This window comes from Podarcis filfolensis (genome assembly GCF_964270895.1).
Source record: "Podarcis filfolensis genome assembly, chromosome: 5".
In the NCBI taxonomy this organism is placed as follows: Eukaryota; Metazoa; Chordata; class Lepidosauria; order Squamata; family Lacertidae; genus Podarcis; species Podarcis filfolensis.
Genome location: NC_139608.1, coordinates 23,619,200 through 23,642,818, shown reverse-complemented (window position 1 = coordinate 23,642,818; position 23,619 = coordinate 23,619,200). Strand labels below are relative to the sequence as shown.

Genomic DNA, 23,619 nt, shown 5'->3' with positions numbered 1-23,619 from the left:
ACAGCCATGCAGAAAAGAGACCGGACTCGTTCCTTGATGCTTCAGAGGGCACGAAGGGCAGAAATAACAGGGAAGTTCATCATCCAGAAAATTTTCCTATACAGTAAATAAATTCCATTGGACTTCCTTGGTGGACCTCTCTCTGGCAGCATATTGAAGCGGAGGATGGATGGTACTGTAGTTACATCCTGCTTTGCAGATCCCACACTGAGCAAGGAGTTGCACTAGGTGACCTCATAACTCCCATTCTACTCAGTGATTCTCATATCACAGGCACTGCAGGGAGGACTGCCATCTTGTTCGCAAAATGTAAGGCAGTGAGGCATTTCCTGCTGGGAGCTAAGTGGTGCGGAAAGGGTCGCTTGTAAAATAATAATAATAATAATAATTTATTATTTACACCCCACCCATCTGGCTGGGTTTTCCAGCCACTCTGGGTGGCTTCCAACAGAATATTAAAATACAATAGTCTATTAAACCTTAAAAGCTTCCCTAAACAGGGCTGCCTTCAGATGTCTTCTAAAAGTCTGGTAGTTGTTTTTCTCTTTGACATCTGATGGGAGGGCATTCCACAGGGCGGGCACCACTGCCGAGAAGGCCCTCTGCCTGGTTCCCTGTAAATTCACTTCTCACAATGAGGGCACCGCCAGAAGGCCCTCGGCGCTGGACCTCAGTGTCCGGGCAGAATGATGGGTGTGGAAACGCTCCTTCAGGTATACTGGACCGAGGCCATTTAAATTAGTGTGTGCCAGCCATAGGAGCCAACTCCTAGGGGCTGAGGTCCCTTTGCCCCCCATAAAATATTTGACGGGGCCACCCCTCCACCGCCAAGTGGATGGACATTGCCAGTCAAATTATGTGTGTGCACCGTGTCTTGTGGTCATGTGGAGCGGGGCTTACCTTCCCCCTCCCCCAAATACTTTATTCAGGTTGGCACCCCTGGTGCCAGAAGGGGAGCACTTTGCCCTAAATCTGCCTCTGGTGTCAGCGCATGCCAAAGACACGTGACCAAAGTGTCTGGGTGTGCGTGCGTGCAAAATGGCAAACCTAAATGGGAAAATCAAAGGACAAGGGAGGACTGCAAAGACTGCATAAAGGGCATGCAAAAGTTATATAGAAACAAATATATTGATGTTATGTTTTAATATAGGTTTGACATGTTTTTATCTCCACTGCTGGGGCAGTATGTCTCTGAATACCAGTGGCGGCAGAGTGCTGTTGCACTCATGTCTTGTTTGCAGGCTTCCTGTAGGCACTGGGTTAAAAGCACTGTGGGAACAGGATGCTGGAGTGAAGGAAACATTGGCCTGGTCCAGCAGGGCTCTTCTTGTGTTTGAAAATTGATAAATAAAAGCTTGATTTTGATAGATGATAGATGATAGATAGATGATAGATAGATAGATAGATAGATAGATATAGATATAGATAGATAGATAGATAGATAGATAGATAGATAGATAGATAGATGATAGATAGATAGAACGAACCTAGGAACTTAAGAAACTGCCTTATACTGAGACAACCTATCAGTCCACTTAGCTACATATTGCTAACACTGACTGGCAGTGGCTCTCCAGGATTCCAGACAGGGGTCCCATCTCCCCCAGACCTACCTAGAGATGCCAGGGATTGAATTTGGCACTTTCTGCATGCACAGCAGCGCTTCTGCAGTATACTGTCGGTATTCTATGTCACAGGGAATCCAATCATGAACGTTTCTCTAAAATTCGTTTGGAAGTACAGTGGTACCTCGGGTTACAGATGCTTCAGGTTACATACGCTTCAGGTTACAGACTCCGCTAATCCAGAAATAGTGCTTCAGGTTAAGAACTTTGCTTCAGGATGAGAACAGAAATTGTGCTCTGGCGGCGCAGCGGCAGCAGGAGGCCCCATTAGCTAAAGTGGCGCTTCAGGTTAAGAACAATTTCAGGTTAAGTCGGACCTCCAGAACGAATTAAGTACTTAACCCGAGGTACCACTGTAGTTAAGCTGAGTTAAACCTGTGTAGGAAGACACTTCCAGAAATGCCTTCCTTACAGTTTGCTGGATTCGTTTTAGAAGTGTCGTCACCTGCATTTCTTTCATACAGCAGCAATTTTTTAAAAAGCAGTTGCTGCTGGCAAGATCACAACACTGGGAAATAAGATGGGAGGAAGTTACCTGATGGGTGGCGCGGCTGATTTCCAATCTGAAAAATAAAAAACAAACAAGATTTGCTAAAAGTGCAAATCTAGCAAAGACTCTACCAACCCCCCCCCAAAACAAACCCTAGTGTGTGCCACCAACCCGTCTGTCACACAAGCATATCCTAGGCATTCCATTGCTATGTATGTTTACTCAAAAGTAGGGATGGGGGAGAAATTAGACATGGTTCACATTTAAAGTCAAATCTATTAAATTAGAAGCAATATGAGAACCGCACCACAGTCATCCTCTGAAATTCTCACTTTTTTGAATTTTGCAATCTCTTACACATGTTTACAAAAATGCATACATTAAGGGAATTAGGGAGTGGGTGGCGTTGTGGTCTAAACCACTGAGCCTCTTGGGCTTGCTGATTGGAAGGTCAGCGGTTCGAATCCCCACAACGGGGTGAGCTCCCGTTGCTCTGTCCCCGCTTCTGCTAACCTAGCAGTTCAAAAGCACACCAGTGCAAGTAGATAAATAGGTACTGCTGCGGCGGGAAGGTAAACGGCATTTTCGTGCACTCTGGACAAACGCCGGCTCCCTTGGCCTGAAAAACAAGATGAGCGCCACACCCCATAGTCGCCTTTGACTGGACTTAGCCGTCCAGGGGTCCTTTACCTTTACATTAGTGGAATTAATAGATGCATAAAAATGAATATATTAGTGAAAGTAGCATACAAAAATGTAGAATATTGGGGCAATCGCTTGCCAAAATGTGTACATTAGACAAAGCTTCAAGCAAATATATGTTTATCAGGAAAAATGTTTGATAACAGGCTGATCCATTTTCATGGGGATTTTTTTTTTTAAAAAAGGAAAAATCTAGAAATTGCTGCAGAAATGTGGAGAACTGAATTCAAAATAGGAAAAATGGGAAATCAAGGGAATGAAGATGGACAGAGCCTTCCATCCCTACTCAAAAGTAAGCCCCACCAAATTCCACGGAATGTGATTTCATAGGATTGCAACCTTAAAAAATGACCTACCAAGAGGCGTATGCAAGAATTAAGTAGGAATTTTTTAAAAAACTTACCCATGACAACTAAAGATCTTTCTCCACTTGTCTCGATCAGATATTTTGCTGGATATCTCTTCTAGCTCCATGTTTTCCAGGCCATGTAGATCACTGGATGCTTTCTTGTCCATCTGTTCACGGCACAGAACGATGCGATAGCTTTATAAACCAGCTCTCCAGCACATAAGAGCAGCTCATCCTTCTTCCACACAAGTGCCGATATGAACTGTCCTGATCTTGGGGTTTAAATGGCAGGAAGGAAGCTCCCTCCCTTTTCTATCTCCACTCTGCACTTAATTGTAAACTCAATACTGTCTCTTAGCAATTAAACTTTCATTAGAGTTGGACAGGGCCTCTGTGTTTTTCTGTCCATTGTATATACAGCATGAATGTTTAATTTAAGACACAGATTTATATAAAAACAGGCTGCAATTACATATCTATTTCAGGGAAATCAGAATTATTTAATAATTGAAGGCGTAGGCCTTGATGCAGCGCAGGAAGACTGACAGGTTGCTTTCAAGTCACCGGACGGAATGGTGATGCGTTTTAAGGCTCATGCTTGTTTCCGCTGAAGATGATAACAGGATGCCTAGTGGAACAGAATGAGAATGAGATCTTGTTCTTAAATGAAATGGCCAAAGGACAAATACTTTTCATGAAGATCTCCTTTCTGTAAACTCTCATATAACTTTGTAAAGGTAAGGCCGTGTTACGCTCAGTAAGCGAGACACTTACACTGAAGAAAGGCACTTGATCTTTGATGGACACCAGTTTATTGGCAGCTAGTGCTGCTTGTTGATAGCAGTGGGCGACTATGTCTTCTACATGGTATACACACTAAACTGTGGTCAGCACAGCAGTTTCCGTTTCAGGAATTAGCTTATTCTTTCTCATTTATTCTTTAGCTCAGCTTCGGTGTGTTAAGACTGGCTCAGTCCGTGTGGATTGCTGAACACTGCAGGATTCCAGCTGCAGTTTCAGCACACTTGGCATCGCAGTTCTCTTTGTTGGGGATGGGTGGGAACATGCATGCTTGAATATGGCACATTTGAAAGGACAAATGGTCCCTCCAGGTGTCAGGAATGAGTCAGCTCCCATTGAAGGTTTGCAGCCAACTGAAGAAAGCAGCCAGGAGCAGAGAGGGTTAACTGGCATGCAGGATGAACATCAGCTAGTGCCAACTCCCCCATCCCTTGGAATGCCAGTTGATAAGGGAATGACTGAGAGTGGGCGGGAACCCAGCTCTTGGGGAGCTCTTGGGGAGTTCAAATAGGCGTGAACAGAGAAGAAAGTAGTCTGTCAGAATGGGAAGAGATTGGAGCTGATCCAATCCCTCCTAAGAGTCGGCTAAGGGGAGGGCTGTTAGACCAGAAACAAAGCAACAGATGCAAAATGTGAAAGTTTAATATCTTCTGTAGAAACTGGAAGGGGTCTTCAGAAGGGTCAACTTGATTGATGATGCCGGAGGCTGTGTTAGAGCCTTCTGGAGCTATCTGTTTGTTTTGACAATAAATCATCAAGCCGGGGACTGGACTCCTGACACCAGGCTTCCTTTTTATTGTATTTTGTGCTCAATGGGTTGGAAGAGTTATATGCAATCTTGCTTTTGCACCTGCAGAAGCTTGGGGGGCAGATATACGGCTTCATTTCCAGGCAGTGCATATCCTGCAGCTTCCTATTGAAATCCTATCGCTTTTCATACCACAAATGTATACCCTCAACATCCTGCAGAGGAAAACCAGGATGCCCATTTTGGGGAGCTGTGCTCTTGCATGAGAGCACAGCCCCTCCCAAATGGCTGCCTTTTGGTGCCACACTCTCATGAGAGCCAAAACAGGACATCCCGGGATCCCATCAAAAGCCAGAGTAGCTTCTGTAATTCCAGAATGTCCTGCTCAAAGTGGGACAGTTGAAGGGTATGCTAAAGTTCTGGGATGCTTTGTTTCACCTTGGATGCACTGTAGCGCAGAAGTGTCCCTCCAGATGGAAATAATGCAGCAACACCAAGGAAGCATCGTGGAACAACTAACAAAGCAGTATGATGTGCGGACCGTCCAGGGTAAACCCACCACTCATGCACTATTATTGCACCGATGACATTTTGCAGAATATATCCACACCCAAAACCAACAGTGTGGAGGGCTCTCGAAAGTATATATAACCTGGTCTCCAAAATAAGGAGCAGCAAACTATCTCATTATTTATTTCTAAGATTTTCAGCAAACAGAGCTTTTTGTGTGTGCATGTTTACACACATATATTAAAAAGGAGCTAAAAAGGCCTAGCTAATTTTCTAGGCCCTGATACTTGAATTATAATTTTGTAAATATGTTTCTCACTTGGCTCTTTATAAAAAGGGCATCCAAACAGATGATGCAACACAATCTCCATTTAGGGTGAGCATGAATGCATAACCATAAAAGTGGAAACACATCACAAAAAAGAGAGAGCACTGGAAAGAACGGTTGCTTAACTTCTTCCACGTCTAGCAATTGTCCTATGGATCTAGTGGACTTACTTGTGGTTTCAGAGCCTGGCTTCAGGAGAAGTTATTAATATGTCCTTAGAGACATCCTGCAGCCACTTCTTCACACAATGCATATTTAACCTATATAGAGTTTGCTGCTGCAAGATGTAGTGACAGCCACCAACTTGGATGGTTTTAAATGAGGATTAGACAAATTCATGGGAGATAATGAATTTGTTTTTGTATTTGTATAATGAAATGTTTTTAGAATGTTGGATTATTTGATTGTTGTTAGCCCCCCTGAGCCCAGCTTCAGCTGGGGAGGGTGGGATATAAATAAAATTTATTATTATTATTATTATTATTATTATTATTATTATTATTATTAAGGAGAATGATGTGCTCAGGTCCTGGTTTTGGGCTTCCTCACAGGCTTCTGGTTGGCTTATTTTGCTGCTGTTCGCAATTGTATCCGATTATGTCATGATCTGTGATGTATGTACTCAGGTATAAAAGCCTCTGGGCATCAACGCCCGGGGCCCAGTCTTTTGGAAAGGATTCCACTGGGTCAATTATTGCTCAGCAATAAACCTCACTTTCTTTTTCTCCACTGCTGCGTCTGTCAATTCTTGGACTCTATTTGAGTTGGTCACTGGTACCTTAAAAATCCTTGCAACACTGTGAGAACAGCACACTGGACTAGATGGGCCATTGGCCTGACTGAACAGGCCTCTTCTTATATTCTTATGTCACCAGCAAAAGAGAACCAGGGAGGGAAAGCCTTCCTGCTGACTGATTCTTCCCTGAACTTGCTCCCATCCTTGCATTTGGCCTCATAAGCAGCACCAAGCAACTTCAAAACAAACTAAAGTGCTTTTATTTATTAATTGGCCTGTAATTGCCCTTGAAAGAATAGCTCACAGCATTCTCTGCAGGAACAGCACATTTAAGAACAGTTGCTGCAGTGAGCAATGACATAAACTGTTAACTGCTGCGGACTATAATGAGATTTCATGGGAACTGGAGTGATAAAAGAACACTTCTGGGACTTGGGAGTCGAGCGTGACATGCAAAAGAGAGGGGTTTGGACTGTGAAAGAGAGCAGGCCGATATTTGAGCAAACTGTGAAAGGAGCCCAAAATAGCTTTCTTTGAATTAATTTTAAAGTGGGAATTTGTCATTCACCGAGGTTCTCTGGAAAGCTCTTTCATGAAATATGGAGCAGTTTTGTGTGACATAACTTCATTTTTTCCTTATAACTTTACATCGGTGAAGCAGAGATGAGTATTTAATATCCCAGCTGCATATAGAGTGACCAGATGCAAAGAAGGATAGGTCTCATTTTACTCATCTAGTTTGCCACTGTGAGAACAGTATGCTGGACTAGATGGCCCGTTGGCCTGATTCACCAGGCTATTTTTATGTTCTTGTGTTACATAATTATGAATGTCAGAATAAAGCTATCCTTTCTTCTTTTTCTCACCCTAGGTGAACATGGAACACTGAGCTGAATTTTATTTATATCTATAATAATTCAATTTAGAGATCTTAATTTGAACTGTGCATCTGAAAAGTTTGACTACTTTCAGCTCTGTTTAGGAGCCAATATATCACAGAAGGCTGACTTACCCACTGGCTTTCATTTAAGTATTTAAATGGAAGAGCCAGCGTGGTGTAGTGGTTAAGAACTGTGGACTCTTTAACTGTGACTTTAAAGATGAATGGGAACCCTTTACAAAGTATCTGAAGAAGCAACAAAGCGAACTGGACTCCTTGGCTGGCTTTGAATAAACATTCACAAACTTTTTATTGATAATAATCAGCTAAATAGTTTGAGGATCTTTACAACTGTGTAACATGCAGAAAACAGCATTTTTAGAGAAATCAAAGACTGGTACTGAGGGAAGTTGGGGGGTGGGGGTGGGTGGGTTTTGTGCAGTGGCGTAGCGTGGGGGGTGCGGGGGGGGCCAGCTGCACCGGGCGCAACATCTGGGGGTTAGGGCAAATCCACGGGTTAGGGGGCGCAAATCCACGGGTTAGGGGGCGCAAATTACTTGCCTTGCCCCGGGTGCTGACAACCCACGCTACGCCACTGGTTTTGTGGGGGGAGGGAGGGGGAAGGAGGAAAAATGGGGGGGGGGAGTAAGAATGATATGTTTCTGGATAATATGTTTTGTTTTAATTTTGAATAAATAAAGTTGTTGGTTTTTTTTAAAAAAAAAGAACGGTGGACTTGTAATCTGGTGAACTCAGCCTCACTCACCTCATAGAGGGTTTGTTGTAGGGGAGGAAGGGAAAGGAGATTGTTAGCTGCTTTGAGACTCCTTAAGGGGAGTGAAAGGCGGGATATCAAGTCCAAACTCCTCCTCCTCCTCCTCCTCCTCCTTCACCTGACAAATACTGCTCCTTTTACTTTCATTATGAAGAGACGTATTGGCTGTGTTCCCACATTTTGGTAAACTGTGGCCTGGATTCAGCCAGCCCGGTGAACTAGCAGAAGCCAGAGCAAGGGTTCCCTCTTCCACAGCAGGACTCTCCCTCCTCTCATCTCTCTGTGCCTCCCCCAAATCTGCTCTGGAGGGTGAGCAGAATCCCTGGAACACAGGGGGAAGAGAGGGGAGATTGTTCTGCCTGGAAAGCAGAAATGCTTGTGCTGACAGAATGATCAGAAGCGTGCAACATTGAATTCCTCTGCATGGTTAATGGACTGATCTCAGGTCAGGCCTTCGCAGCTTTCCAGATGGCTTCAGCACTTTGCTAATGCAACATCACTCCTTTAGCCACACTTGGGGCAGAGCTACAGCCAGAAGAGCACAGTGGGAGCTTGCCATGGTCCTGATAAAGTATGCCATGAACCTGGACATATCTTGGCTATGTCAAGATAATTTCTTCTGAACCTGACTTTACTTTAGCGGAAGAGACTGTTGCCTGATGTGATGTTGCCTGATGTGAGCCAGTGTGGTGTAGTGGTTAAGAGCAGTAGACTCGTAATCTGGTGAACCGGGTTCGATTCCCCGCTCCTCCACATGCAGCTGCTGGGTGACCTTGGGCTAGTCATGCTTCTCTGACGTCTCTCAGCCCCACTCACCTCACAGAGTGTTTGTTGTGGGGGAGGAAGGGAAAGGAGAATGTTAGCTGCTTTGAGACTCCTTCGGGTAGTGATAAAGTGGGAAATCCAAATCCAATACATACCTAAATAACTTTGCTATCACTTCCCCTGCCAACTCTAAGCCCCAGCAGAATAATATATTCAGTCAGAAAATAGTTATTGTTGGTGGAGTAACCAGAGATTCTTTGTCAGATGTTCTTAATTGGGTATAAAATCACTCTGGATGTGGAAAAGAATGCAGTGGTATGTGTTTAATAATTATGGAGGAGTTTCCCAAACTAAAATGTGGTTTGAAGACAGATCTATATTGATTCACAAAAGGGGATTCTGATAGCTCAGTGTTCTTGGTTCCCACCCACAGTGTCTTCAGCACAGAGTTTAGAGCATAAATTATGTCTCTGTGTAAAACAGAAGTTTGGAAAGGTCAGTTCTTGGTGTGAACAGAAGGTCCTTGTAATTTTTACTTTGGTGGACTACAACTCCCATCACATCCCATGTCTTGAACCCAAGGCTCAGGGAATAAATTTCTGTTAAGCAGAGACTGGGAAGGTTAATCTCCTTTGCGCTAGTACCCCCCTGACTTCTGCCATTGTCTTATGTGACAGATATTTGATCTTGTACGTTGATGTCAATGTTATGTATTCCTATGAACTCTTAAATGCCTTTTCTTTGTTCTGAACAATCAAGAATGTCTTGTGGCACCTTAAAAAGTAACAAATTGTCTAATGACATACGTGTTGGTGAGAGGGGTGGCCCTGTAGACAATGAGGTCAGAAGGAAATTAAATGCGTAAGTTACTGACTGGCAATTATATCATTAACACCAGTTGTTTGCAAGAACACGTCACAACAAGCGCAGGTTGCAAGGTCCTTTGTTCTTCCTTTCTAGGTGCTGCACTGTGGTTAATGCTTAATGTTCTGTGCTTAATGACATCACCAGGACCAGCTCCTAGGCCTCAGATTTGGGCCCTAAAATCTCAGGGTCTGGGAGGCGCCTGACTGGCAACCCTAGTCAGAAGGAATGCTCAGTAAAAACCAGGCATAGTCTAAGCACCATGTAATCTTTGTGTAAGAAAATCAGGATGAACGCTGAATAAAAACGTCATCTGGAGGGGCCCAGAAACCCTCTAAACAAAGAAATTAACTTCTTGGGGACAGCTAAGTTCCTCTGCTCCCTATTTCCTGTGAAGCCTGTTATGCTCCTTCAGGAGTGCAAAGTGGTGATTTTTTTTGAGACTGGTACATAATATGCCCACTGTTTTGTTATGGTACATAGGCTTAAGTTTCTCAACCAAAAACCCAGTACTGATGAACATAAACTCTTATTTAATCATCGAAACTGCAATGTATAATGATGATGATGATAATGATAATAATAATAATAATAATAATAATAATAATAATAATAATAATAATATAATCACAGGGGGAAAGTGTATTTTAAGCTATCAATAATAAATTCTATGTCAGGCCTCATTTGCACTATACATTTAAAGCAGTATCTTACCACTTTAAACAGTCATGGCTTCCCCCAAAGAATCCTGGGAAATGTAGTTAGGAGTGCTGAGAGTTGTTAGGAGACCCCAATTCCCTTCACAGAACTTTGATTCTCAGATTTCCCTGGTCTGAATGTACTGCAAGGATTACATTCCTCCACACCCTTTCTCATGAATTAGCTTGTCCTATGTCCCTCTGGAGCGGTTTCCATACAACAGCTATGCAAACTTCCTGTATTGCTAGACTTGCTCTCCTTTTTTATCCCTTTTGTTTTGCTCCCTTTTCTTACCTTTTGATGTCATAGAAGGCCCTCAGAATCTCCTGTCTCCGAGCAATTTTCTGTCAGAAGTTGGATTTGTAGCTTTATGGCAGGCCAGAACCAAGGGTGCCTACTAGATGGGTCTCTGCTAGAAAGTTAGCTAGAAAGTCATGTGTGGAATTAGTGCCTTCCCCTCGGTTTCTGTGGAAATGTCAACACTTTCCCTGTCGAGCTCACACCAAGCTATGCAGTAATAAGTAAACAATTGTTTCAAATAGGTACTATCAATTTACATTTATGCAGCATCTTCCGCCTGAACAAGTTTCAATGGGACTGCCGTTTCAAACTTCACCTCAGATTTTTGTGGTGGAATAATCTTTTGCAGAATACAACCTGAATCTGCTGAAGCGGTCAGGGCTGGCTCCTTTTTGAGTGCCCAAGAGTGCTTTATTCCTGCTTCGGCTGGTGCACTTGACAGGGATAGCTTGGCCACTGTGGTGCAGGCCTCAGTAACTTTAGACTGGACTATTGGAATGCACTCTATAGGGAACTATAGTGTGCATTGCAATAGTCCAGTCTAAAGTTACAGAGGGAACTAAGGGACATGGGTGGCGCTGTGGTTTAAACCACAGAGCCTAGGGCTTGCCAATCAGAAGGTCGGCGGTTCGAATCCCCACGATGGGGTGAGCTCCCGTTGTTCGGTCCCAGCTCCTGCCCACCTAGTAGTTCGAAAGCATGTCAAGTGCAAATAGATAAATAGGTACCGCTCTGGCGGGAAGGTAAACGGCATTTCCATGTGCTGCTCTGGTTCGCAAGAAGCGGCTTAGTCATGCTGGCCACATGACCTGGAAGCTGTTTGCAGACAAACGCCGGCTCCCTCAGCCTATAGAGTGAGATGAGCACCGCAACCTCAGAGTCGTCCACCACTGGACCTAACGGTCAGGGGTCCCTTTACCTTTACCTATAGGGAACTACCCCTGAAGTTGGCCCATCCCACTCCGCAGCCTGAGGCAAAACAGTAAGGTACTGCCCTGTGTGCACACTGGCCACCCCCAATGAAGCCTCACTTACCAGGGTTGTGGGGCTATGGCTTCCAGGTTTCGGCAAGATCTCACAGGAGCCCCATGAGATCTCACGGAGGTGTCCAGAGGCTCCGCAAATCTCGTGGTGGTCTTGCGACATTTTGCAGGGCTCTCCTAAGGTCTCGCCAGAACCCAGAAGCTGCCACAATAACTTCTCCTCACTACTCTGGTGCTACTGGCAGGGGAGGGGGAGAAATGATGCCCACAGAGGCACCCCTTGAATTCTGCAGTTAGTGGGAAGGCAGTTCTCACAACTGCCTCACTGGGGCAAGACCTACTGGGAAGAGTTGCTCTGATCAGTAGGCCTGAGCCGTTTGGTTTCTTTGAACTATCTGTTAACTTCACCGACACTTGTTGAGTTATTGCCGACTTGCTCCTGACTCCTGCCTTGACGTGTCCGAAAAAAATGATGCTATGATATGGGAATATGTGGCTGTGCATATATTTTGCTACCTATACACATACTGGGAGCAGTGCCAATTGCAGGTGAAATAAAAAAATTAAGGTTTTATATATATAATAAATGTACTAACCAAGCACGTACATATATATGTGGACCACATGTCTGGAGCAGCACAGAAAGAGCACCCTGAAACCATTTTGACTCCCAAACTGACCAAATGTTTTCTCTGCAAGGAGGGAGGGGGTGAGGGAACCTTCCCATTGTCTCAGGAATTGGGTAATCACCATCTCAAAGGAATGGCCAGACTACCAGGAAAGGCAATCAGATAAGGCATTATCAGATAAGCCGGCAGACAGAAAAAACAACATTCAAATTTCTGTTGCAGACCACCTTTTCTGTGATGTAGGTATGATGTTTGTGGGGGGTGGTCTTGCGTTACACCCCTTCTGTGATGTATGTATGGAGGGGGTGGTCTTGAGCTCCAGGGCGGGGAATTTAAAATGTCTATATAAGGGCAGGGGCACATCTTGGTTCTGGGTCCTCCTCCCCTCTCCTGTGTGTGAGGGGAGCACCCTGTTGCAACAGTTCAATAAAGATCAGGCTAACTAGCTGCTTTGCTTCTCAATATTCTCTGGTTGGCCTCTGTTATTTTCTCCAACCGATGGAGAACCCTCAAAGGACTCTATAAGGGCTCTTGTGTTCCCCAAAAGGGAATAAGGGCAGATTTTGTTTATTACACAGGAAATAGAAGAAACAGAAGAGGCGAAGTATCTGGCTAGACACTGCGAGAAGAGAATGCTAGACTAGAAGTACCATTAGCTTGATCCAGCAGACTATTCTTATGTTTACATTCTCATGATGTTATAGGCAGAATGTTTTGTTACTCAGAAATACCAAATATAGTGATAAAGTACTGAATAAACCAGTCATTCTCACCCTTTTGCCTACTAGATGCTTTGACTACAACTCTTATCACTCCAATCATGACCCTGCTGGCTGGGGCTGTAGTTTAAAACAGCTGCAGAGCAGCAGGCTGAGGAAGGCTGGAGTAAGTTATAAGAAATTCCCGCACAGATTAGTTTTCTTCTTCTCTTTCTCTTCATGCCATGTCCCCCCCTGACAATCACTTGAAAGTGCTATGGAAGAACGAGGGGAAGAATGTATTTATTGCCTGAAGTACCACTTTGCACACCAGGAGGATCAGACCTCTCTTTCTAAAACTGAAGCTTATAAAAGTGAAAAACAAAATAAAAGCATTACAAAACGAGAACAAAAACGCCACAATTTTAGATTAGATTTTAGGTGCTACGTTTGGAATCAGCTCTTCAAATACTTGATATTAAACACACTGAGCAGCATCTTTGGTAAAGTTTGCAAACCAGGAATTTGCATCTAAATCCACTCCATATAAGTAAAAAATATAGGCTGGCACCCAACCTTTCCACTCTGTGAATGGAAGGAGCTTCCATTCGTGGAACAGGAGGTGAGCTCGTAGAAGGGATCCTCCTATGAACACAACTCTTTTTCTGTGACTAAAATTTAACTTGGTTGCTGCCAATACAGATTCTTTTAAAGTTAATGCCTTTTCACGAAGGAGCCCTTATTCCAATTTTCTAGGGGAGAAGTCAACTTCTTATTCTTGTCCTGATACTCAGATTTTAAGAGTAATGCTTCTAGAACACCATCTTCTTTGCATGATTGCGCAAGGAAAGCACATGCTGTCCTCTTCTGCTGAAGTGGCTGCCTAAGTTTTGAGTTTTTGCTTTTATCGCACTAATTCATTCCTCTAGGGTTCTAGAGCTTGGAAGAAAACAATGGGATGGCATGGACATAATGCCAAACAATGGTTTGCCATGATGTCTAAACAAACGCCATTGGGCAAACCATTGTTTGTGAGTGGCCGGCAAACTAGGATCTGATAACATGGTCTGCAAGTCATGGTTTAGAGATGGCTTGCACATCTCAGTTTGTGCAAACCAGCTTGGCATTGCATCCGAACCAACAAATCATGGTTTGAGATGATGCTCAACCTTTGAGGTTCTTTGGGAAAGCACCCAGGGATTCTCAGGAAAGGTGAGAGAAAAGGAATCCCACACGAGTTATCTCTGTATCTGGAACACACAACTTCATTAGGAATCTAAACTACAGTTATCACAAACCATTGTTTGACATTACATCTAAACCAACTCAATACCTTCCTAGTGACAAGTTATCACCTACTGCAAGCCACATAACTCTTATTGATATTATTTAATTCATTTTTTCTGCTGGTATATCTCTGTAAATGTCTCTGGCTCACAATATACAAATACATGTTTGTTTGTTTGTTTTTTTAAAAAAACAGCCTTTAAACCCATTTACATTTGGTGTCTTGGGGGAAAAGGTCATGATGAACCATTTTCATTAAACATGGTTCAAAACCTGTCTAGTACATTAGATCGACTGCTCCATTTGCTGTCTCTGAATCTTTCGACTTTGAAAAGGGAAACTCAAATCCAGCAAGGCGTATTAGCAAAATGTTCAGAATGTGTACCAATGAGCACACCAGAATGATCCAGAATGAATTTGCAAATTGCTCACTGTGAGTTTTAAAAATAAAGCTCCCTTCTTTATAATTAGCTATTTTCTCTGAGAGGTGGTGGATTTTCACTTCAGATGAAAAGAGTATCATGATGAGGCAGCCACAAGAAACTGAAAAAGAAGAAAATCCAAAATTAGCATTTTGACAGTTTTCTAACGGACCTTTGCACAACGGGGCAGTATTTCTGTTTTCTTTGCATTTCAGTAGTTACAAAGCAGCACCCCACTTTGTATATTTCTTCTGTGGGGTGCACCACGGTTTACTCCAATAAATAATGTGGTAAAAAAGGTAAAGGTACCCCTGACCATTAGGTCCAGTCGCGGACGTCTCTGGGGTTGCACGCTCATCTCACTCTATAGGCCAAGGGGGCTGGCATTTGTCCACAGACAGCTTCTGGGTCATGTGCCCAGCATGACTAAGCCACTTCTGGTGAACCAGAGCAGCGCACAGAAATGCCGTTTACCTTCCCGCTGGAGCAGTACCTATTTATTTACTTGCACTTAACGTGCTTTCAAACTGCTAGGTGGGCAAGAGCTGGGACCGAACAACAGGAGCTCACCCTGTCGCAGGGATTCAAACTGCTGACCTTCTGACTGCAAGCCCAAGGCTCTGTGGTTTAGACCACAGTGCCACCCACTAATACCTAATGTGGTAGGTAACCAGATTGCCTCAAACGGGAGTGCAATGAGAAGAAATCACATCAAAATGATGGGAGGAAATTTCCCTAGTTGTGTTTATATTTCAGTGTTAAGAGGTGAAAACAGGCAAAATGCAAGGCAGGGGCAGGGAACCTCCAGACCATGGGCCAATTTAAACCCAGCACATGTCCCAATTTGACCCATGAGGACGTTCTACCAAACCACACCCACCTGCCCCACACCTGACATCACAGGTGATATCAAATGTGAGGCACATAGACATGGCTGAATCAGCTGCACAACTGGCTTTGTCATGGGCAATGCAACTGAGCAGATGATCACTGCAGAGATTAGCTTTGCCAACCCTCTGCTGAGAATATGCTGGCAAATCCCCTTGCGCTATGGTTCCCAATCACCCAGCAGCCAGCTGGCGGTTGGGCACTTGGGAAGCACAGTGCAAGGGACTTGGACAGGTGCCAATCATCTGGTGTTGTGATGCCAGATGATTGACAGGTGGATTGTCCCGCCCATCAGTCAAAGCTGGCCCACAAGAGCCCACAAAATGTAAGGGATACTTTGCTTAACCACTCTTTCATCCCAGGCTCTGACAAACTTAACCACGGCATTACATTTGGAACACTTACATGAGATGAAGCTCCACAGGTACAGCCCTAGCGGACCATGCAGTGTTTCATAGGGTTTGCCGAATGCATTGTACATGAAGAACCCAGTCTCAATCAGGGCAAACACTAACAACGCCAAAGAGAAGAGGATAACACTCACATGGATACTCGCAGGGATAACTTTGAACAAATCTGGAAAAACTATAAAAACAAACACACACACAAAAGAACAAAAGACAGAGAATGGAATTACTGCGGAAATCAGGCAAAGTTGTCATCTCTGAAAAACAGGACCCTGATGCCATGAAACATGCTTATCATTGGGAGATGGAAGAAACTGATAAGGTGAGAAGAACTGTTCAAAAACACTTAACAAAGAAATAATAGCAGGACCCAATGTCTACATTTATGGCCCAATACGTAAGAATTTTCTGAGAGGTAAAAGTATCAGAATGATCCTTGCGAGTTAGGTTTACGGTGATATTCTGGAAGGCAGGGTAGTTAAATAAGGGCTCATAAAACATCCGGTTTCAATATTGGGTCAAGACCGAGAAATTCTTGCCTGGGTTTAGGAATAGACTTGAGTAGGTGTGGTAACAGGCCAAGTGCAAGAAGCAAGTTTGACTAAGGCAGAAGGGCTTGGATGGCCAAGGATTGGCCTTCCAGGGTCAGCTGACACACACCTGATCAAAATGAAGGCAATGTGCCCTTTCTAGGAAGCGAAAGATTGGGCATGTTTCATAGGAATTGTTTGTGTGGTGGTGGTTTATACTTCCCCGCCCCCAAAGTGTGTCTCTGTTTTGGCACAGTCCCATTAAATATGGTAACCTATTACTGTATATACATGAATGTTTAAGGTATTCAGAGTGGATTGTGACCTAGGCTTGCTACCACAGGGTGATTTTCAAATATTTCTACACAGTTTAGTGACAGCAGATATTTCAAAACGAATCACTGAATGCAGAGTAAATGCTCCCACTCCATGGGGGTATGATTAAGCCAGTGCTAATACTCCTTTGAACTGCCTTGCTGTGGTTAGAACATGCTGAGAAAAAGCTCTGTAGGCACTTCAAATAAATTTTATCTACCATGTAAAATGTAAATTGCTAGCAAGTGGGTTTGTGGCAGGCAATGCAGTCGGCATATCAGAGCCATCCAACATTGCTTGATTCAATCCAATCCAATCTGCTGATTATTTGTAATATGACCATTGCTTCCTTCTTGCTCAGTGGTTGCAATTAGCCAATAGGAAATGGAAAGACTATGTATATTAATTATAAACATAAGAAAAAAATATTTCAGAAAGAGACTCAGGTTGTGTTGTTTTTTAATTCTTTGAGACAGGTGTTGGTTCTAGCAGACAGTAGAAAAGCACAGATAATTTCAACTTTTGGTTTTTGTTTTGTAGGTTTTAATATTTGTAAAATAAGAAATGTTGATGACGATGACAGCAAAGTTCATTAAAAGAAGCTTGTAAAAAAAATGTCACTGGGCCAAGTTCAAAGTGTTAGTATAAAGGCTCAAATGGCTTAGACCCAGGTAACTGAAGGGGCATCTCAGATATAATCCTATATAAGGTTAACTGCAGTAGATTATGAGATCTGTAGCTTGTCAGTGGGACTTCTAAGCAATAACACCTCATTGCTTATGGAACACCCTCCCCTCTGAGGTTTGGCTGGGAACAACTTTGATTATTTTTTGGCCACAGCTAAAAGCTTTCCTTTTCCACCAGGCCGAGACGAATTAGATTAAAACAAACAAATAAATAAAATTCTGAAACGGCCATTATATTCCTGATAAATATTTGGCTATGTACTTGGCTGATATACTTTAGAGTTGGAGATAGTTCTAATTTAAAATGTAGGATTATATCCAGCCATGTTGTTCCACTAGTGCAACAGACTTGAGCGATGGAACATTGCCCTCCTCGCTGCTCCCTGCTGCAGCTCCACATACACCTTCAAAAGTGAAGGACCCTCCGAAGCAGATTTTGGGGTTGCATGGGGAAAGGAGAGGATGGGGAAATGTTGCATGGGCACGACTCCCTTCATCCAGTACTGGATATGACCCTTAATGTATTGCTGTTTTTACGGTGCATTGTATTTTGCATTGTTGTGTCCTGCTGCAAGTTCATTGGCTCCCAGTATTTTCTGGGCAAAATTCAAAGTGTTGGTGCTGACCTTTAAAGCCCTAAACGGCCTCGGTACAGTATACCTGAAGAAGTGTCTCCACCCCTATCATTCTGCCTGGACACTGAGGTTCAGTGCCAAGGGCCTTCTGGCGGTTCCCTCACTGCAAGAAGCGAAGTTATAGGGAACCATGCAGAGGGCCTTCTCGGTAGTGGCGCCCGCCCTGTGGAATGCCCTCCCACCAGATGTCAAAGAAATAAACAACTATCTGACTTTTAGAATACATCTGAAAGCAGTCCTGTTTAGGGAAGCTTTTAATATTTGATGAATTATTGCATTTTAATATTTTGCTGGAAGCTGCAGAGAGTGGCTGGGGAAACCCAGGCAGATGGGTAGGATATAAATAATATATTATTATTATTATTATTATTATTATTATTATTATTATTATTACTATTACTACTACTACTACTCATGTATGATGAGAGGTGAGATGTAAATACTGCCAACAAACAACTTGAGAAAGGACACTATTGTCCTACATAGCTTGTTTCCTCTGTTCGTCACTAGTATGTTGTCGCAACGTGGCTTATTTCTGAGTAGACGTGCATAGGATTGCATGGTAAGGTTGCAGTCCTAAACACACCTACTAGGAAGTAAGCATCATAAAACACAATGGTGCTCACTTGTGAGTAAGCACATGCAAGGGCACATTGTGCAAAAACGTGAACTGTTTACACAGCTTGCAAATGTCATTTTCCCTTGATGCAAGATTGAGTTTGCTTCTTTCCAGCACAGATTTGGTTTTATATACAGTGGTACCTCGAGTTACAGACGCTTCAGGTTACAGAGTCCGCTAACCCAGAAATAGTGCTTCAGGTTAAGAACTTTGCTTCAGGATGAGAACAGAAATCATGTGGTGCTGGCGTGGCGGCAGTGGGAGGCCCCATTAGCTAAAGTGGTACTTCAGGTTAAGAACAGTTTCAGGTTAAGAACGGACCTCCAAAACGAATTAAGTTCTTAACCTGAGGTACCACTGTGTATCAGAGGCAGCTTTTGTCATGCTTATTGCCATGCCACACACAACACTGGGTCGTCCAGGCTGTTTCCCTCAATAGCGACATTCAGAACTTTTTACATATCATTAAACTTTTATAGGTGACTACCAGATAAAATTAATGCAGCAGCAATGTTGCCCTGGAAGAGAAGACAGACCTTCTTTATAAGCATTGAATCTGCATGCCGGTGGCCTTTAGAAAATGAACCGCTGACCCAGAAACAGACAAGAGCCAGAGCAAATGAAGCAGAAGGCTTTCCTGAGCCTGAATGGGTTTTTACAGGCAGAGCAAATTCATTTTACAATTAAAAGAGATATAGCGGCCAACAGGGAGAGCATTTAATGGGCGCAAACGCAGGACTAAAACAAGGCAGATGATTTAATCCTTTCTTCTTAGCCTTGCCATGCTGTGCTTCAATGCATTAAAATGCAAACACATCTACTGTAAATGGTAACATTTCCGAAGACATTTATAGCCATTTAGAGAGAGAGTTTCCTTGAGGATTGCAGTGAACAACAGCCAATGTTTCCTAGTAATTACACAGCAGACTGAATCTTGTATTGGAAGCAGCTGCCTTTAAGCTACTGGACATTATATAACATTAATAAATTCCATCTAGGTGTATGTTCACCCAGTAAAAAAAAAAAAAAAAGAAAGAAAGTTCATTCAAAGTAAATATGACTGCTATTTCAGACTGCCATTATTTTTCTCTGTCCCCGGATTAATCACAGAGCTCTGCTCTGGTGCCAAATAGATAATTGCAAACTCCTTTTTCCATCATAAAAGGCAGATGACACAAGTACTGTACAATCGATACAGGGTGAGTGGGCAGAACTGAGTCGTGCTTCTGACTCGCCACTGATTTCTGTGTGTTGATCAAGTCATCTTTATGTGTGGAACTTGAATGTATCTGCTCTCTGTGCAGGTAAACTGATCAATGTGTAGAGTGTTTGAGTGGACCATTGGGAATGACCCCATACCCGCTGTAAAGGGAATTGGGGTTGCTCGTGCGTAAGGGGGCTGCTGCTCTAGGCAACGTTGTCTGGCTAAACCTTTCCCTGGCTGGACAGCCCTTTCTCCGTGGCTGTGTCAGTCACTGGCAGAATCCGTCAGTGGGTGTTTCCTGAACTTCTTCCAACATAAAAGCTGCTTGACGCCAAGTCTCCGCCTAGCTTCCCTGCATGGAAGTCTTCTGCGCAGAGTGGGCGTGGCCAGCGGAGGTCCTGGGCTCTCCCCGCTGGTCTCTGCGGAAGAGTCTTGGAGCCATCTCTCCGAAGTCCTTCCCTGCTCCCCTTTCTTCCTGGTGTCACGTCGATTTCCTTCCCCAAAGGAAGTGTTCTCTCTCTCCCTGCTGGTCCCTTCTCCTGCATCATTGGGGACCCTTACCTCCACTCTTGGCTCCGATGGCAGTTCCCTGACACCCGCCCTCCTTTTTGCTTTGATTGTGGGTGGCTATGTTATCTAAACAAGACTGCAAACAATTGCCTGGGGAGGTCTATTCCTGTGCCAGGAAGTAGACTGATGCAACCCAGCTTCCTCATGGTTTTTCACTTGGCATTCATCACACGTGTTCCCAGGTGGGAACATGCATGAAGTGGGGACATGCAGGACAGGGCAGTTATGGCATGCCAACTGCACCAGATCCACTTACCTCCCTTTGCAAAACCCTCACATGAAATGGATATTTCATAGCGTTTGGGGGTGGGGTGGGAATAAGGATATGTTCCAACAAAATATTTTCAGTGAAGAATAGCTTCCACAGTGTTCAAATGTTCAAGCTCTCGACTGCCACCTGTTTAGATCAGGGGTCAGCAAACTTACTGCGCCTCGGGGTGGTGTCTCCAGTGCCAATCATGAGGTGGGTCGGAGGGCGGGGGAGCGCGTGCCCATACGTCTGCGCACACGCTATTTCCGGCGCACTTCTGGGTCGGAGTAGCACCGGAAATAGCTTGTGCGCATGTGCACGGGCCTCCTCCAACCTGGATGTGCACCGCAAATAACGCTTGCGCATGTGCAAATAACACTTGCGCATGCGCACAAGCTATTTCCGGTGCTCCTCCGACCCGGAAGTGGGCAGCCACGCAGCACCAGTAAGAGCGGGCGGCGGGGGTTGCTGCGGGCCGGATAAACAAGTCCCTTGGGCCTTATCCAGCCCGAGGGGCCTTAGTTTGGGGACCCCTGGTTTAGATTGTGGGTTGATTTCCCCCCTGTGACTTAGCTGTTAGGAGGAATTCAGAAGCTTTCTTTCGAAACTGCATTACCTGCACCTGATAAACTGTGTTCTAACTTAACAGGTTAGTGGAATCGAGCCAGCTTCAAGCTATGTTTTATGATGCCAACTTCTTACCATTAACTATTAAGATTAGGCACAATATAGGGTTCAGACGATGTGCCAACGTATGATTAATTTGGAATGGAAGTGAAAGCTTCTGAGCAACTTGCAATCGTGCCAGAGGAAGGGAGAGGGTACATGAGGAGTCCAAGCCTCCATACAGACTGTTCTCATAATACTATGTGCACTAACTCATGGGAATGGACTATGTACTAAGCATTCTTCCAGCTCCACCATCTTAATAAACAAAGTTTGGTTAGTGCTTCCTAGATTCTTTAGCAAGTCATTCTGAGAATTCCTACTCATGCTGCTACAGGGTGACAGGAGCGGGAAGCAATGAGAAGCAGGATTTTCAGAGAGGTCTCAAGAACTGCTAAAGCCTACTATAGAATGCAATTAGATGAAGCAATTCTCAATAATATCCAAAATGAATTTGGTCTACTTCCTCTGCACAGTCAATCATTTTCATGTCTGCAGTTCAGGACGTGCACCAGAAATGACTCACACAAGCCACAATGTCTCTCTGCAGATTACTTGCAAATTGTTTCTGGTAAGAAAATAAATGTTAGGTGGCATATTATGAACTCTTCTCCAGATAACCATTATTTATTTTTAATATGGTGCTATGCATAAATCAAGTGCATGACTGACCATTTTAACATTATTTACTCCTGGAAGGTAAACAGATGAACTGCAAAACTCTCATCCTATGCAACTCTGCAGTTGCCAATCCTGGATAATAATGATTAGTTGAGCAAGTGAGGCTGTATTCCTATGCATGTTTACTTAGAAGTAAGCTCATTGGATCTCGACTGGACTTGCTTCTGAGTACACCTGTATAAAATTGGACTCTGGCATTTAGATTTTTAGCTGATGAATAAGTCCCAGTAGACTCAATTGACTTACTTTTGAGTAAACATGCAGAGGATTGGACTGCTGATTTCTCACAGTCTGCATATCCAGAACACAAACAAGTATTTACAATGTTCTCTTTCTTTCCCATTCATTTCATTAATATTAAAATGACAATAATTCAATAAGAATTAATGAAATAACAACAATAATTAAAAGAGACACCAAAGCACAGTCCTGTATTGGAAAAGAGTTTGAAAAATTAAGGCTGCGGTGCCATGCAAGCTTTCTTGAAAGGAAATCCTATAGAACTCTGTGGGCCTTACTCCCAAGAAGACGTGCACAGGATCTGACTGTTCCTTCAACTAGCAAGCTATTATAACAGCAAATACATGTTGATAGAAGGAAGCACATGATGTATATTATGGTGACATAATTTCACATCTCCCACTAGCGCATCTTTTGGAAGAAACAGGAGAATGCTCATGTACGTATCTGTCGGACCACGATAGCATGCACTAAAGCATTAAATAATTCAGATGTCATTGTTACTTACATGAAAACCGAAAAGGTCTCCCTCCGAGCCCGCATTGTCTAACCCTCTCCCCATAGAAAAGTCCATACTGAATTTCACCAATAAACTTCTCTAATTCTTGGCCAGTAGCATTGACAAGCAGCGCTCCAGTTTTGCAGAGTATTCTTCCTCTGAGCCACAGCTGAGTTCCGATGGCTGCTGCAATACTGAGAGCACAAGCAAAACTTAGCACGCCAGCAACACAGAATAACACTTTCTTCTGTTGGGCTGGCATATATAATCCTGGATGGCATACAAACAACCTGGAAAATGCAGCCTCAAATAAAACCTTTAGCAAAGTGTGTTTTGCACCATCTCCTCTCTGTGTCACTTGAGAACAAAGGTTTAAGATAACAGATGGAACCCTCAGTGTAATTTGATGAATGCCTCCCCCCCCCCCCGCTTTCTAAACAGCCCTTTGTCTGATTGGGTGAGCTGAAAATTCCAGAAACAGACATGGCTCTCCAATTAAGTTAGCAACTTTGCAAAGAAGTTGTGCAAGGTTTCATTTGGGAGATATCAGTACAGATATAGATTATTTATCTATCTATCTATCATCTATCTATCATCTATCTATCTATTATCATCTATCTATCTATCTATCTATCTATCTATCTATCTATCATCTATCTATCTATCTATCTATCTACAGTGGTACCTCAGGTTAAGTACTTAATTCGTTCCAGAGGTCCGTACTTAACCTGAAACTGTTCTTAACCTGAAGCACCACTTTAGCTAATGGGGCCTCCTGCTGCCGCCGTGCCGCCGGAGCACGATTTCTGTTCTCATCCTGAAGCAAAGTGCTTAACCT

The 23,619-nt window shown here is 43.6% G+C and overlaps 3 protein-coding genes across 3 annotated transcripts in view; 1 reads left to right on the top strand and 2 right to left on the bottom strand.

Moving 5' to 3' along the window:
* MINDY4B (MINDY family member 4B) overlaps positions 1 to 3,484 on the bottom strand; it is a 30,383-nt gene extending 26,899 nt beyond the window's left edge. Inside the window, exons 1-2 of the mRNA XM_083613434.1 lie at positions 3,221 to 3,484; positions 2,161 to 2,188 (exon numbers count right to left, since the gene is read on the bottom strand). Coding sequence (XP_083469560.1) covers positions 2,161 to 2,188; positions 3,221 to 3,333 — 141 coding nt within the window. The 5' untranslated portion in view covers positions 3,334 to 3,484. The remainder of the gene's footprint in view (positions 1 to 2,160; positions 2,189 to 3,220) is intronic.
* The window catches only part of LOC310762420 (glucose-dependent insulinotropic receptor-like), a 153,137-nt gene that overhangs the window by 107,427 nt on the left and 22,091 nt on the right, over positions 1 to 23,619 (top strand). The window lies entirely within an intron of this gene.
* On the bottom strand, positions 13,167 to 23,175 carry CLRN1 (clarin 1). The gene is made up of 3 exons (XM_083613590.1): positions 22,791 to 23,175; positions 15,885 to 16,064; positions 13,167 to 14,712 (listed from the first exon to the last, which is right to left on the bottom strand). Exons 1-3 carry the CDS (start codon positions 23,041 to 23,043, stop codon positions 14,447 to 14,449), a joined length of 699 nt encoding a protein of 232 aa, XP_083469716.1. The 5' UTR covers positions 23,044 to 23,175; the 3' UTR covers positions 13,167 to 14,446.

Coding starts and splice junctions, on each gene's coding strand:
- CLRN1 (XM_083613590.1), bottom strand. CDS start 23,043: ATGCCAGCCCAACAGAAGAAAGTGTTATTCTGTGTTGCTGGCGTGCTA. Junction 16,065..22,790: donor GAGACCTTTTCGGTTTTCAT/GTAAGTAACAAT, acceptor TTGTTTTTATAG/TTTTTCCAGATTTGTTCAAA. Junction 14,713..15,884: donor CCTGTGGAGCTTCATCTCAT/GTAAGTGTTCCA, acceptor CTTCTTTTTCAG/TTTCTTGTGGCTGCCTCATC.